Raw genomic sequence first — 16,943 nt, 5'->3', positions numbered from 1 at the left:
CAGGAAAGGCACCCTGGTGACTCTCAGGTCTGGACAGCACCTTGGCTATTAAGCATGGTGTTTTGGAATGCAGTTTCAAAACATGCATGAAATAGCTGAGACCAGGGACTTAACACTTTTGAAAACAGGAAGGAATGAGTGGTTTGGAGAGTGAGAACGAAACAGCACATTTTGATAATAAGTTGCTGGAGTTAAGAATTAAAAAACAAGATCCTGAAGCTTCTGCTTTAGAGCCCAGGAATAGGAATTGTTCTCTTTTACTCCCAGAAGTGGCTTTTCGGGAGAGGGTTTTATAACCTCATTACTTTTAGGGTAACAGTAACTATCCAGTTAGAAAAACCTCTTGCATTGAAGATTATATAGGTAGTTGTAACCTTAGTTATATGGAAAAGCAGAAAAATTCTTAAGTTAGGTAGGTTAATGTGGTTTATTTCCTGCAAGCCTTATGATTCCTACCCTATAAGCATTTAAAATGTTTGTTAAATTTGGATTGCTGGAGGGAATTTTTCTCCCCTGTCATTTTTAAAGTTCTCATTTTAAATGATTTGCTTCTTAGGTTTATGTACGGCTAATGATTTATAGCTCTACCCTTAACACATCATCACAACATGTTAGTGAAAAGCATTTATTTCAGCAAATATTTATGAAGCATACACTATGTGGAAAGCACTTGGCTAGATACAGAGGTATATTCAAGAAGCCTAAGACTGGGCCCCTCTCCTTACATACATATGTAATGTTAAGAAAGTATGATAAATGTCACAAAAGAGAGTGCAAATCAAATGCAACAAGGGAAGAAGTTAGTTACCTAAGGAGAGTCATGAAGGAGGTGAAAATTGAGCATGACCTTGAAGGTTGATTAAGACTTAAATCAGAGGTGAGAAGAAAAGGGCACCTGAGGTGTGGAATATTAGAAGGAAAGCTGAGAGATAGGAAGGTTCAGGGCTGAGTTCAGGGAAACAGGAGGGCTCAGTCCCATGGGCATGGAGGCTCCCTGGGCCATAGGGCTGCAGATAAGGTTGGCGGGGGCCACTGCTGCACTGACAGCGCTCCTTGCTCAAAGCTCACCTACACACAGCATGAGATAAAGAGTGAATTTTCGTCTAACTCAAGATCCAAGGGATGCTATTGCAACACAAGTGCTCGAGTTTCACGTTCCAGAACGTGGGCTGTCAGAGATGCTGTGGTTGCCCTGTGTGCATTTGTGTTTTGTCTTCTTAGACTGCATGGTCCTCTCCTGTGTTGCAGAGGGTGTCATTGCCTGATAGGTCACACCTTCACCTTTGAGAGGTGATTCATTATGCTTTTCTGTTCTAGGAGACGCCAATAGACAAATTAGTGAATACAAATTTAAGCTTTCAAAAGCAGAACAGGATATAACCACCTTGGAGCAAAGCGTAAGTACTTCTATATGGTACCAAGAGATTTAAATTCCCTTAAAACACATTTGCTTCCTGCATCTGAGTGGCCCACCCTGTGAACACCTAGGTTTCTTTGGGCTGCCCTTGCAGTTGGAGCTCTATGGAAGCTCTACACCGAAAAAGTGGAAAAGCCAGCAGAGAACACCTGGCAGGGCACTTCAGCCTTCTGTTTTCTGTAAAAACATAGAAAACTGTAGCTATAATGCTATTTTTGTAGATATTTCAAGAGAATTCAAGATCATAGTTTATAATAAAATTCCTTATTGTACATTTCAAAAAGTCTAAAAACTTTTCCACTCAGTGAGTCTCCTCCTGCAGTGTGACTTTGGCACTTTAACAATATTGTCATCATAAAACTTATGGGAAATTGGCCCCATAATGTCTCTGCAGCTGTAATCCTCTCTGGGGACATTTCTTGATTTTATAAATAGCAGTTGAGTTCTGAGAGGACCTATGACTCACTCTGAGGGACTTGTTAGTGTTAGATTACTTAGAATTTGTAATGACATTGTATTTCCTTCTTGACTGTGAAAAAGTGGTGGCTCATAGTGCCCAATAGCAGAGGCCTCTGTTTTAATATTTACAGATTAGCCGGCTGGAGGGACAGGTGCTGAGATATAAAACTGCTGCTGAGAATGCTGAGAAAGTTGAAGATGAACTGAAAGCAGAAAAGAGGAAGCTACAACGAGAGGTACTTGTTTTAATACGCTTCTTGGAATACATTCCTAAAAAGAAAAAAATCCTTTGGAAATTTTTTGCTGTGTAAGGAATTTAATCCTGGGTCCAATCTTAAGGAAAAAGCAGTGAGTCACTTACTCTTCTGTGTTGGTTTTTGACCTGCACAGTGACTGCCATTTACTTTTTTTGGCCAATTAGATAATAAGAAAAAAGGATAGTTTTTATTTTTGTTTCTCTCCAGCTTCTGTATGTCCTTTCTGTGATTAATGCTCAGCATCATTATTTAACACCTCTAGCTGACTGAAAAAAAATTAGGCTGTGAGATCCTATGCAAGGCCGTCATAATTAGCAGTGCTTCTATCTCCCAGAAAGTTGAAAATGAAGTAGTCCCGGGCTTTATTTCTGACACATGAAGTAACTGAGCCCCTCCTGTCTCCAGTTACGAACAGCACTGGACAAGATTGAGGAAATGGAGATGACCAACAGCCACCTGGCCAAGCGGCTGGAGAAGATGAAGGCCAATAGGACAGCGCTTCTGGCCCAGCAGTGAGGCCACCCTTCTACCTGAGGGTGCTCCTTGGGGCCCTGCCCAGTGGGACTGACTTTTTGTCCATCGATACAAACCCCTTTCAGTACTGTTTGAGTTATGTCATTAAAATAGCCACCTTTGTATTTTATAATTTATGAGAGAATGAAACAGGTTTGAATCTTCATGAATGAACACTTTGTTCGTAGTTTGATTCTAGACTAAGAACTGGTCCATGCTGTTTTTTCTATTTCCATAATTTTAGAATCAAGTTTACTCACCATTTTTCCCCAGCTGCCTCAGTGACTGGGCACTCGGAGGCCTTGGCACAGGTTCTGGAGAACAGCGATTCTATGCGTGCTCACTGAGATAACTTGCTGGAGACCTCAGAAAACACAAGTGCCTTCTCCACGGTGCAATTCAGACTTGAGTGATCTCCAGTGGTCAAAAGACATTTACCCTTAATGTCAGATAGCATTTATATTTTAGTGAAGAAACAAATTCACAGGTGGGGAATATCTGTTTCACTCAAATTTATATGTTTGGAGGAAAAAGCCTTTTTTTGTAAAATATTTAAATTTATATAAGAAAATGTTAGAAAAAGATATGGGGAGTGTATATAAAACTTGCTTTATTGCATGAGGCAGGGCAAGTCCAAGGCCTAATACTCTTAAAGTAAGAGTAGGGTCCTTAGTCTTCACATCAGCTGTGCTGTATCTTGTAAAGTATTTCATCTGCTGCTTATTTGTGGAATGAAACCTCAGACAAGCCCGAGGGGGGAGGGAAGGGCAGGGCAGGCAGGTGGGAAGTCTGCCTGAAGAGTCTATTAAACACGCCCTTTTGCTGACCACAATTGGCTACTGACATATTCATTTGGTTAGAGGAGCCTTTAAAACAGATCATGGCAACCACGCCCCTCCTATCTTGCCCCTCTTTTCTCTGCTTCTTAAGGAAAAATAATCTGGAATAAATGGAGAACTTTTTCCTTTAAGAACTTTAGTTTCATCTTTAAAGGTACCCAGAGGTTTTTAATCATTGAGTATAGCTACTTTGCAGGATTTGTGACTTGCTTCTGCTCTCAGAATCAAAGTGGTTTTATGGAAATGATTATTGTATCTTCAATGTGTTTACACAGAACAAATATCGGGGAAAGTCTAATGAATCAAGGGCACAAGATAAAATTAGACTTGAAACTAGATTAATAAAATTAACTCAAATGTGAATAAAATCTCTAATAATTATTCCCTTTAATTAGCCCCTTTTTTTTTTTTGTGAGGAAGATCAGCCCTGAGCTAACAAACATCCATGCCAATCCTCTTTTTGCTGGGGAAGACTGGCCCTGGGCTAACATCTGTGCCTATCTATCTTCCTCCACTTTATAAAGGACGCTGCCACTGCATGGCCTGACAAGCAGTGCCTCGGTGCGCGCCCGGGATCCGAACCTGGGCCACCAGCGGCAGAACACGTGCACTTAACCGCTACGCCACAGGGCCAGCCCAGCCCTTTCTTTTTGAAATATGGAAAACAATCTCCTGAAATGAGATGATTTTCACCTATGAATTTTCTTTCTAGTATTTGGAAGAGTTGTGACTGTGGGTGGGGGGGATGTTCTGAAATGCAGATTTATCCTAGAATCCCATAGCTGGAACCAACACACTGTGTGGTCCAGCTCTTGAGGTCTTAGAAACCCCGCTTCCTCTGTACCCATGGTCACTCAGCCTGTGCCCCTCTTGGGCTCATGGAATCTCACTTCTGAGATGCCCTTGTCTACTTTTTGGAAATTCTAAGTGTTAGAACTTGATCTTGCCCCTTTTGTGGCACAACAAATATGCCTTTCATTCTGTTGTCTCAGTCTTTTCCAAATGGAATGGCTCCACTTCTTCATAAGATAGAGTTTTCTGTTCTTTTTCATGGAACTTTGTTCATTGAGTCTTGTAATCTGGATTTTATCTCAAAACTAGGCATTCGTCCTTCCTGTGCTGATGCACATTTCTATTAATGCAGGCTAATATTAAGGTAGCTTATTTTAATGGCACTTACAGTTTAAGTTCTTATTTTTTACACCATCCTTCAAACAGGAACACCTAGAACTTTATCTTAAGCTGATAGTATTCATAGCCATCAACAAAGTGGGCTAACTTAAAAACTCCCACCAGTTATAGACTAGATAAGGACTATTATCTTCTCAAGTTATTTCATTAAGAATAAATTAATTAGCTTTGGTTATTGAAAGTACTAACAGATTATCAATTCAGCTTTCTCCACAGTCAGTGTCATCAGAGCCTCTCTTATGTTCAGGACCTGTTTTAAAAGGCACCTGAACCAACATAATATATATCACGTGATAGAAATTTAACAGCATACAGAAAGCATCAAATCAGAGCCTGATCTATGAAATCTTCAAGGAGTTTTAGAATTCTTACCAGATGCCCAGAGGGCTTTCAATCTACTTTTGGGATTTTTTCAATATAATCAGGTATATACTAGGTGAAAATCTAGAAAAACTTTCAAGTGTAATGAAATTAAATAAGAAATCATGTTAGGACACATCTGACAATTTATTTATAGTCAACCCAGACCCACCATGCATGAAAGAGTGCTACTAGTTAGAAGGCACAAATGAGTCTTCAACCTTAAGACCTACCAACATCAGGATACAAAGGAAGCACAACACACCCCAGCATCCATAAATGGCCATATTTAACATCTCTCAAAGACTTTGTATAGATCAGGCAGGTTAGCAAGCTGTAGGATATTTCCATCTTCTGTGAAATGTTTAGGAGGCAGAAGGTGTGAGCGGAAGGCTTTATAGACAATGTGTTCCACAGTCCACTTCCAGGGATTTGGAGTGGCGCCAGGCACTTCACTCTGGAAAAGATATGTGAGGTGTCAATATGTGAGGTGTCATAAGCCTCCCCGTTCGCATCCCAGTGTACACTGGCTTCCTGGCTGATGTGCACTGGGCCTCAAAGTCTTATGGCTTATAATGGGCTGTGTTATCTAATGCTTGCGAAGCATCCTCTCTAGGTCAGCCTCACAGGGATCCTACAGGCCTGAACCCAAGAGATGAGATAGGGGAAAAAAGAAGCCCCTGCTCTCCTGAGGCTTTCTCCCATGGAACCTTTGTTTCCATTCAGAGAGAATGTGTTGACTGCAGTAGGCTCTAACATAATGTCTGATCCTGACTACGATGTTTAGATGGCAATAGTAGGAAGTACATTCCTAACTCACCACTAAATTTGGGGGTCTTAATGTAGCCCTGTTTTCCAAAAAGCTCCACAGGTAAGAAATGAAAATAAAAACAATTAGGATTATTTTGCTTCACTCTTTCTCTCCTACATCTAAGCCTTAGTTGTCTTACATACAAGAAAACGTTCTTTCTCATCCATGCTTTCCTTGAAGTAAATTTTTTCAGTCAAATGAGATACTCTCAGCACAGTTTGCTACCCTGCCCCCTCCAGTGGAATGAGATATTCCCTAGGGGCTTTGGCTAATAGGACCTAGGACTGATCTCTGCTCCACCACCTACAGGCTCTGGGAAACCTCGAGCATGCCAACTGTCCCTTAGTTTCCTCACCTATGAAACTGGAGCTCAGAGGATGACTGTAAGCATTCAGCGAGATGGTTATGTATGTCAAGTGGCTACCCTTGGATTCTTACACTATTTCAGTCCCCCTTCCACCCCCAACCCAACCTTCCAAAACAGCTGATTGAAAAGCACTGTCATCTGATTGGAAAAAGTGACACAGAAACATGAGGAACCCAGGCCTTTTTTTTGTCAAGCTGACCTTCCATAAGAAAAGCTGGGGATATGATCTCAGTACAGCCTTGTTTTCCTGGCAAAGCAGTGGTCAGATGTAGAATAAGGCAAAAGCTAAAAGAGACTGGGGAGACTGACCCAGAATCTGAAGACTGTGGCTACACATTTAAGGGCTAACAGTGGGAGATATGGACTCACCAGCCCTGGACAATCTAATTCAACCTTCCATTTCTCATTGCAATGCTTATGTTTTTACATTTGACACTTAGTGAGATCACTCTGGAGGTACCTTCTAAACCAGCAGAAGCAAATAAAAACTCATGATTAAAAGGTGATCATTGTGTTTAAACCTTATGTGCAGTGAAATCCTAGAAATTTAGAGATGAGCAAGTTTCTTCTCTTAAAGGTTGCATGAGGTTGCATGAGGGCTCATCCCAGTACTGGGGTGCCAACACACACCCCCACACTACCTGCTGGCCTGAGAGCGTTGTCTCCTCAGATATATACTGCTTCCGGATGGAGTAAAACATAGCACATTCTTTACTGAGGCTTTCAAAACATTCCTTTTCTTCATCCCAGTTCACCTGGTCCAAAAAGAGAATTCAATACCTCAACATAGGTACACGCTCTAAACACATTTCATTTCTAAGTGGAGATCACAGACTACTTAAAACTAAACGTGACTTTTGGGGCTGGCCCCATGGCCTAGTGGTTAAGTGCATGTGCTCCGCTACTGGCGGCCCGGGTTCAGATCTGGGCGCACACGGATGCACTGCTTCTCTGGCCATGCTGAGGCGGTGTCCCATGTACAGCAACTAGAAGGATGTGCAGCTATGACATACAACTATCTACTGGGACTTTGGGGAGAAAAAGGGAAAAAAAAGGAGGAGGATTGGCAATAGATGTTAGCTCAGGGCTGGTCTTCCTCAGCAAAAAGAGGAGGATCGGCATGGATGTTAGCTCAGGGCTGATCTTCCTCACAAAAAAAGGAAAAAAAACCTAAATGTGACTTTTTAGGCATAAAGCTGTAAAGTGGAACTGCTAAACATTGCTGGGGGTAGGTGGGGATGAGAAGGGTTCTTCAGCTGTTTTACCCTTTTCTTCTTTATCATTCCAAATGAAGGCATGGCCCTGTGCCTTCTCTCTCTAGCATGCACTCACATACCCACATACTTAGTATTGGCTTGATCACTTGCCTCAGTGGCTAGTCGAAGAATGAAGATAGGTAGACCCTCCAAAGGAGGCACATAGTTGTCGATGAGAAGGGGTAATCCAATCAGGTTCCCTTCCTGCTTATGGAAAAAGGCCAACACAAGGCGACAAGAAATAATGCTATTACAGTTTAATTTAAACAAATCTCATTTCCCTGGTGTTTCCTCATACCTGCCATTCTGGGTGACCAGGTGCTTGACTGGGCTGGGCATTGGGGGTAGGAGAGCCAAGCACTTAAAAAAGAGCTTTTGTCCTGACATGCAGGAGAACAACCTTTTCCTTGGATCTGTTCACCAACCAAAGAATATATCAAGAAGGAAAGCTCCAGAGATCAAGGGGTAAGACAAAGAAACAGGGAGAGCAAGTGGCTCAGCATAATCTCATTCACTGTGGCTTGCAGGGACTGGAGGATTTAGTTCTCCCTTGTGTCTGGGTCCTTAACCCTGGGAACAGGAATGGACATGAGTGGATGATAAAACAGTTCCGTAACCTAGAAATGCAAATAGGGAGTGAAGAAGATGTCATATATGTCACATGATGTTTCTGAGGGGGGATCCAGCAGTTTCCTCCTGATCTTGGCCCAACTACAGAACTTGACTCTTAGCTGAAAAATACAACAGAGGTATAATAATGGCTGTCACACACCTCATCAATTTCCAAAGAGAAATAGTCTGCAAGCATTTCAGCCTTCTTTTTCAGAAACTCAACAATGTATTCAGCAAGTCCTTCTTTGGGGCCATCTTCCTCTGTCCAGCCACTCTCGGGACTATCTAAGGCGAGCATGGCGAGGTCAAAGAGCGGTGCTGGCTCCTACAAAGGAGCAAGAACATTAAGGAGTAAGCATTAACAGTGCATCCAAATGAAGCCTGAAGTCCCATAAAACCACTATCAGCCACAAAACCATGATCACAACAGCAGGTGAGAACTCACAAATCTAACACTCACTCCCCATCTCCCCCAAAGAAAACACCTGAAAATCCACAACAAAACCTCTTCCTCTTCCTCACCAATGGCCATTTCAACAGAGATGTGACAGACAAAAAGCTTGCTGAACGGGTGGGAAGAATGAGGCTGTGAGGAGGCACTTTCCTTTTGTGTAGCTTTAAGGTCTCCACTTACTTTCATATTTCTAGAAAATCACTAGGCAGATCATTCATTTCTTCCTACTGCCTTACCCATAACTAAAATAAGGCGGGAGGAAATAAGTTAAATCAAATAACATTTCAGGTAAACCATCTGATGAGGAAGAAGATTGAAATCTATTGTTCAAAATCAGATGCCTAAATTTTCTTCCATCTCTCTTCTTGTGACACTGTTACTGTTATAAATTTTACATGTTATAAACCCACAGTACACTATTATTTTTTCATAACAAAGGAGTCAATTAATCAAAAGGATGTAAGAATCCTAAACATTTATACACTCAACAACAAAGCTTTAAAATATATGAAGGCTAAAACCAACAGAACTGCAAAGAGAAACAGAAACATCCACAGTTACAGCTGGAGGTTTCAATACCCCTTTCTCAATAACTGATAGAACAAGTAGACAGAAAGTCAGGATAAAGAAGATTTGGGCATCACTATCAACGTGATATACTTCCATTTATAGAACATTCTACTCAACGAGACAATTCAATTCTTTTCGAGTCCACATGAAACATTTACCAACATAGACCATATTCTGAGCCATAAAACAAGTCTCAGCAAGTGTAAAAGGATTCAAGTATGTTCTCTGAACAAAATGGAATTAAATTAAAAATCAGTAACAGATCTCTGGAAAATTCCCAAATAAGTGGAAGCTCAATAACATACTTCTAAATAACCTGAGAGTCAAAGAAGAAATCAAAAAGGAAATTAGCAAGTATTCTCAACTGAATGAAAATGAAAACAATTTATCAAAATTGGTGGGAAGCTGCTAAAGCAGCACAGAGGGGAAATTTATAGTGCTTAACACCTATGTGAGAAGAGAAAAATGATCTCAAATCAGTGACCTCAGCTCCCGCCTTAAGAAATGTGAAACAGAAGAGCAAATTAAACCTAAAATAAGTAGAAGGGAAATAATAAAGATCAGAGCAGATATCAATGAAATAGAAATCAGAAAAACAAAAGAGAAAAATCACTGAAACCAACTTAGTTCTTTGAGCTTAATAAAACTAATAAACCTCCAGTCAGACTGATCAAGTTAAAAAGAGAAGACATAAATTACCATTATAAAGAATGAGAGGTTACATCACTACAGACCTACAGACATTAAAAGAATAATAAAAAATATTATTAACTTCATGCCAATAAATTTGAAAACTTAAATGGACAAATTCCTTGAAAGAAACAAAATACCAAGGCTCACTCAAGAGGAAAAAGTTAACTTGAATAGCACTGTATCTATGAAAGAAATAGAATTTTTAGTTAACAATCTTCCTATGAGGACATCTCCAGGCCCAGATGGCTTCACTGGTGAATTCTACCAAACATTTAAGGAATAAACATCAATTCTACACAAACTCTTTCAGAAGATGGGAAAGATAGGATACTTCCCAACTCATTCTATAAGGCCAATATTACCCTGATACCAAAACCAGACAAAGACACTATAAGAAAATGACAAACCAGTATCATTCATGAACATAAATGTAAGAATTGTAAATAAAATTTTAGCAAATCAATTCCAATAATATATAAAAAGTATAATATACCATGTACAAGCAGGGTTCATCCCAGGAATGCAAGACTGGTTTAATATATGAAAATCAATCAATGTAATTCACTATATTAACAAACTAAAAAAGAAAAATCATACAATTATCTTAACAGATGCAGAAAAAGCATTTGAAAAAATTCAACATCCGTTCCTGAATAAAAACTCTAAGCAAACAGGGAATAGAAGGGAACTTCCTGAACCTCATAAGGGGCAACTACAAAAAAACCTACCCATGGCGGAAAGAACACTGAATGGTGAAAGACTGAACACCCTTCCCCTAAGATCAGAACAAGAGAAGAATTTCCATTCTCACCACTTCTTTCTACACTGTCCTAATGTTCTAGCCAGTGCAATCAGGCAGGAGAAAGAAAGGAAAGGCATCCAGATTGGACAGGAAGAAATAAAACTGTTCTTATTCACAGATACTATGATGCTCTATGTAGAAAATTGGAAAGAATCTATAAAAAGCTACTAGAATTTGGTTTTAACTTGGTTGCAAGATAAAAGATCAGTGTACAAAAACACTTGTATTTCTATATACTAGCAACAAACGGAAATTTTTAAAAAATGCCATTTACAATAGCATCAAAAAATGTGAAATACTAAGGAATAAACCTAACAAAAGATTTTCTTCCCAAATTGATCTGCAGATTAAACACAATCCCAATAAAAATTCCAGAACGCTTTTTTGTAGAGTATGTCAAATGTAAAAAGAAGATATGAAACTACATAGGTAGTATAATTTAAACTCTAAATTAAAATTAGGCAATGAAAAGGTCTTGGAAGAAATGGACTATAAAATCGTTAGTTGGAGTTGTGTTTGTGTCAGAGCTTTAGAGAATGTTTATTTCTATTTTTATCTTTTTCCAAGTTTTCTTAAGTAGGTATGTATTAATTTCTATAATAATAATAAACATTTAAATTGGCTACCAAATGACTGTTCTGCTTTGTATAAAATTATAATTAAAGATATTTCTATCTGCAAATCATATAATACAGAAACTATCCTAAGCATATTTAGAAAAATTTAATATGCTACAAATAAGATATTAGGATAGAGCTATTATTTTTAGAAATGACCAGTTGTTGAAGTGTCAGAAATGAGAAGCAGGAAATAAACTTACCAATAACCTCAGAACACCAAAATTGGCAAAATCATAAATGAGTATCTGGTAGAACAGTTCTTCACTGAAAATAAAAATGAAGTCACTTTAAGGAAAAGCTGAATCCATGCTTGAGAGCTAACCAGTAGGGACAAAATGGGAGAAATAACCCCTGAAACATGGATGGGACAAGGAGATGGTTCTGCCTTTTTTAACCTTTTTAACAGTCTACCAAGATCTCCTATTCCTCCAGACAGCTGGGATTCCAGTGTGTGCTCCAGCCAGGGTTTGGCTGGCCAGCCTCCACACGCAGGTCAGAGCACAGAGACCAAGTCTGGCTTGTTATCACTCATGCTCTGTCCCCACCCCACTGGTGCTGTCAAAGGTTTCTGACACTCTGTAGTGAAATTTAAGGAGTTTTTGTTTGCTTACCTTTTCCCTACTTAGAAAAGAATCCTATAAATCAGTTGGTTTTTTTTTTTTTACAACTCACCATTAAAAATGATATGGAATGTATAGGGAGGGCAGGGAGACTTCCTAAACAATCAGAAGTGGACATAAGGCAGAATTAGACCACACTGGTATATGGCTGAGGATGATGCACTGGCTGGCAACATTCCAAAAGCAGCTGTGAAGTAGAATAAAATATACGGAACTACTTACGAAAACACAGAATTGAAATAAATGGTACTTTATAGTTCTTAGAGCAATCTGAACTATATAGGTCTTGTTTAAAGACTTCATTATCAAAGCAGCCAAAGCATTTGCTATGCCTGCATTACGATGGGGAAACTGAGGCACCAAGTGAGTAACTGACTTGTCCCAGGTCAGAGTTAGTAAAGTGGGCAAGGAAGGAGTTGAATCTAGACACTGCACTCTGTTTCTTTACCTTCTCACTAAGAAACCATTCACATTTATTAACAGCTGAAATTCTGACACTGGCCTGGATTTATATGTGTAAAATGAAAGAACCTGAACACAACTGTGATTTGGAGCCTTGGAAATCATGTGCATAGATATGCTGGAAAAGAAAAAACAAGGGTAGTAGAATTCCCAACAAATTAATAAGAGTCAGCTCACTGTGCAAGCCCAAGGATTCTCAAAGCAAAGATAATGGTCCTGGAATACAAATGCACCAAAAGGATTTCCAAGCCTAGGAGGAATGAGTTCTGAATATCCAAGGAGGTATGTGTGCCAACAGTAAGCTTCTGGACTGGGGCAGTTTCTAAGTTAGGGAGGTCAAATAGCTTTTTATCTTGTGTGCCAACTCCAAGCAACATAGTGGTTGCCCCACTCACAGGGCCAGGCAGCACTGTGAGGCCATAGCAAGGCTTAGTGGGAAAGAGTCCCATAATAGACAAGTAGATGCAAGGTGGCAGCACCCTCCCACTTGTACTACCGATTTGAGAACATGTTTCATATCGGTTCTAGACTCAACAGGAGCTCATCCACCAAGGTCCCTGGAAGTAATCCAAAGAAATATCGTCGGCTACGCACTGTGCAGCTGGCACTGCTAGGCTCCCCCTTCCTGTCCTCATCAACCCACTGGCTTGTTTGGTGGCAGGAGTAAGCCTTTGCTACACTTTCCAAGTGGGGAGGAAAGGAGGCATCGGGTCTTCTCTCTCGCATCCCCCACAGTACCCTGTTGCACACAGCAGATGTTAGAATTCTCTACCAGCATGAAGCCCTCAACACCTGGTTCACAGCAGCCAACATCTATTGAGCACTGAGTACCTACCATGTCATTTCTTATTCTCACAAAAGTTAAGTAGTAATATCCCAATTTACAGATGAGAAATCTGAGACACAGTTTAGGAAAGTAACTTGTCCACGGTCACATAAACGGTAAATGGTTGAGCTTAGATTTGAAACCACATCTGTCTGAGTCCAAAGCCTGGGCCCTTTCCAACTGTCATGCTCCTCTCCCCAGCTTTTTGTGCCTGTGCCTCCAGGACCATTCTTCTGGTAGCTCTGCTTTTTTCACATACTCACTGATTTACCTAAGTTTGGTGGTGTTGAGAAGGTATAACTTGGTCTGATGCTGTGCCAAGGCCCATTGAGGATTCACACAGCCCACAAAAGAGTGGTTATGCAGCATCTCCCGGAGAGCTGGAAAACAAACAACAAGTGAGTAATGGCAGCATCCCAACAACACCCCTTTGCAGCCCAAAGCACCAAGCACCAGAACTGCGGGGAACAAAAAAGCAAAGATGCCTGAACTGAACCTCTTGCTGAAACAAACACAAATGAGGAATAAAATATAACTAATCATTCGAAATGCAATAAGGAATTGCCAAAAGATGAAGGAATACTCCAAGATCACAATCTAAGACAAAGCAGAGAGCCAGAGAAGTAATGAGAACTCTGAAGCCAGCTTTATCCACCACACACACCAAAGGAACCTCATGAACTTTAGTTTTTGCAGGCTCTGAGGTATGGACAAAGAAAACCAAAAGCCTAGGAATGGTTTGAAAAGGGGGATTTAATAGGAGACCACTTCCCCAACACATGAAGCTGAGACTTGCCCAGGGTGCACCCTCAGTGTGAAGGAAAAGAAATACTATATATAGTGTCCCACGCCCACTCCTCTCCCCCTCAAAAGGCAGTAAGCTAAACTCCCGACCCGCCTTAAGCCTTGGTGTTGGGAGTAAAGAAAAAACTACATGCCTGAGAATGTATAACCATAAGCGAGTCCTCACACACTTGTGCAGCCAGGATTTGCACTAAGCAGGTTGCCTGAAAACCTTAAGTGGAGATTTTAGTTTAAACTGATTCCAGGGCTGACTGTTCCTCCAGGTCCCTGACAGAATCAAATACAAATTTTCTCTGGAGAAATTCACCTTCAATCCAGGCTTCAAATAATTCCCCACAGATGAAGTACCAGGAACCAGCAGTCAAAAAATGACAGAACACACAAAAAAACAAGGCACCAAGAATTAAAATCCAGAAGAAACCACAGAATCTTATCTGCAAAGGTTTCAGAGATTGGAAATATCAGCAAAGAAGATAAAATAAGTATGCTCAGTATGCTTAAGAGGTATTAAAACAATGAATAAGTAGAGGAAACTATCAAAAGTGATTAAGAACAGGACAACGAAATACAACGTGTGGTGTAGGATTGCATTCCAGACAATATTCCTTTTGCTATAAAAAACATTAGTGTGACAACTGGCAAATTTTGAATAAGATCTGTAAATTAGATAATAGTACTACATTGATGTCAATCTCCTGATTTTCATAATTGTGTGTGGTTACATGAGACAATGCCCTTTGATTTTAGGAAATACATACTGAAGTATTTATGGGTAAAAGAATAATTCAAAAACTTATTCTAAAATGGTTCAGGAAAGATATTTGTGGCAAGAGAAAGAATGAAGCAAATATGATAAAATGTAACATTTTTGGGAATCTAAATGGACGTGAACATGAATTCTTTGTGTTGATTTGGCAACTTTATTTTAAGTCTGAAATTATTTCAAAATAAAATAAATGTAAGCAGAAAAAAAATGATCAAGGAAATTTCCAAAAAACCAAATAAAATTTCTAAAAATGAAAAATGTAATAATTGAAATTAAAAATCAAGATAGACTTAACAATAGATTAGACAAAGCTGACAAGGTAATTAACTGGAAGGTTAGATCTAAAGAAATTATCCAGAATGCTGCACAGAGAGATAAAGAGATGGAAAATATGAAAAATAGCTTAAGCAATATACAGGATAATAAATATACTATGACTCAAGTTCCAGAAGGGGCGGGGGGCAGGGGGAAAAACAAGATTTGTAGACTTTGAAGACAAAATATCAGAATATCCCAGAAGTGATAGAAGACACCAAGCCTCAGTTCTAGGAAGACCAACAAACTCCACACCTGACACACAGAGATACTGCAAGACACTAAAGAAAAGAGACCTTAGAAGCACTCAGTGACAAAAGAGAGTTTACCCACAAAGTAATAAAATATAAGACTGATAGCCAAATTTTCAGCAGCAACAGCAGAAGCCAGAAAATGATTGAATAACACCTTCAATGCACTAAGAAAAAATAATTGCCAATTTGGAATTTTAAATCCAGCAAAAAAACTTCTCAAAGCAAGGATGAATTAGACAAAGCAAAACTCAATTTGCCACCCAAGGCCCCACTAAAGGATGTGCTTCAGGCAGACTATGAAAAGTCTAAGGGGAAGAATTATGAGCAAATAATATTTGCTAAATCCAAACAAACTAACAATAACAATGTATCATGGGGCGTTAGATATCCACATGGAAACTGTGGCTCTGACACCACACACCACAGAGGGATTCCAGGTGGACTAGAGCTGTAAGTATAAGCATTTGAGGAGACAACATAAGAGCACATCTTTAATTATCCCAGAGTTAGGAAGGATTTCCTAGGTAAGACGAAAAAAGCCAATCTGTAAAGAACAATTCATAACATCTGCCTACATTAAATCTAAGAATTTCTGTTCATAAAACAAGTGTTCATAAAAAAATAGCAGATGATCCCTAAACTGGGGGAAGATATTTTCATGTAACTGATAACTATCTAGAATATATAAAGAACTCACAAAATCAGTTAGAAAAGACCAAAAACCCAACCAAAAAAATGGGCAAAAAACTTAAATAGGCACTTAACAGAAGAGGAAACTTAACTTCTATCCTTAACTAAAGTTAAGGATACTTAACTTTAGCAGTAGCCAAGGAAATGCAAATAAAAACCACCATCAGATACCATTTCACAAACACCAAACTGGTAAAAAGGCTGACAATATCAAATATTGGAGGAAAAGTGGAGCAAATGCAATTTCTTCACATTGTTGGTAGGACTGTACATTCAGACGACCTCTTTGGAAAACAATTTGTTATTTTATGAGCCAGCAGTATGTCTCTTAAGCATAGACTCCGTGGCAGAGCTTCCCAATCAGTGTGCCCAGCCCTTGATCCCCTCATGTCTGAGAAAAGGGGTGAAGTGTGAGAGGCAGGGATGAGGCCATATGAGTCCTCCAAATGTCCCTCAACAGGAGAATGAATGAATAAACACGCAGTATGGTCATGAAGTGGAATCTATTACACAGAAAAAGGAAACCAGAGCATAACAAGGTGGATGAGTTTTAGGAATACACGCAAGCACAGGTGTATTTTTTATATATATATGTATACACATACACACATACATATCGGAAATATACTTACAGTATATTTACATACAGTATGGGTGTATATATATATACATATATATAAGTATATATACATACTTACAGTATGGGTGGTAAAACTATAATAAAAAGCAAGGAAATAATAATCAAAAAATTTAGGGTCATAGTTACCCCTCAGGGAGAAGGGAAGGGGATGGGACAGAGAAGCACAATAAGAGCTTCAGAGGTGATGGAATCTTCTGTTTCTTTAAGCAGGTGTTCATGTGTTTTTTTCTGTAATCCTACATACAATTTATAAGTATGATTTTGTATTTACTAATATATCTGTGTGTGTGTGTGTGTGTGTGTGTGTGTGTGTATATATATTTTTGTATGAAAGAAGTAAAACCA

General features: G+C 39.4%; 2 protein-coding genes across 17 annotated transcripts in view; one reads left to right on the top strand and one right to left on the bottom strand.

Moving 5' to 3' along the window:
- The window catches only part of LRRFIP2 (LRR binding FLII interacting protein 2), a 114,745-nt gene extending 105,296 nt beyond the window's left edge, over window positions 1-9,449 (top strand). For all 13 annotated transcript variants that reach the window (XM_087430702.1, XM_004419495.3, XM_087430710.1 and 10 more), the window contains 3 exons: window positions 1,318-1,397; window positions 2,008-2,112; window positions 2,539-9,449. In XM_087430702.1, coding sequence (XP_087286828.1) covers window positions 1,318-1,397; window positions 2,008-2,112; window positions 2,539-2,649 — 296 coding nt within the window. In that variant the 3' untranslated portion in view covers window positions 2,650-9,449. The remainder of the gene's footprint in view (window positions 1-1,317; window positions 1,398-2,007; window positions 2,113-2,538) is intronic.
- The window catches only part of MLH1 (mutL homolog 1), a 47,351-nt gene continuing 35,572 nt past the window's right edge, over window positions 5,165-16,943 (bottom strand). For 3 of the 4 annotated variants that reach the window (XM_004419488.3, XM_087430694.1, XM_087430695.1), the window contains 6 exons: window positions 13,401-13,509; window positions 11,422-11,485; window positions 8,243-8,407; window positions 7,582-7,674; window positions 6,856-6,969; window positions 5,165-5,493 (listed from right to left, as the gene is read on the bottom strand). In XM_004419488.3, coding sequence (XP_004419545.2) covers window positions 5,326-5,493; window positions 6,856-6,969; window positions 7,582-7,674; window positions 8,243-8,407; window positions 11,422-11,485; window positions 13,401-13,509 — 713 coding nt within the window. In that variant the 3' untranslated portion in view covers window positions 5,165-5,325. The remainder of the gene's footprint in view (window positions 5,494-6,855; window positions 6,970-7,581; window positions 7,675-8,242; window positions 8,408-11,421; window positions 11,486-13,400; window positions 13,510-16,943) is intronic. The other variant, XM_087430693.1, reaches the window with a different exon arrangement.

The sequence above is a fragment of the Ceratotherium simum genome, chromosome 5 (genome assembly GCF_057802395.1).
Source record: "Ceratotherium simum simum isolate JZ-2026a chromosome 5, ASM5780239v1, whole genome shotgun sequence".
Taxonomy (NCBI): Eukaryota; Metazoa; Chordata; class Mammalia; order Perissodactyla; family Rhinocerotidae; genus Ceratotherium; species Ceratotherium simum.
This window is presented reverse-complemented; position numbering and strand designations above follow the sequence as displayed.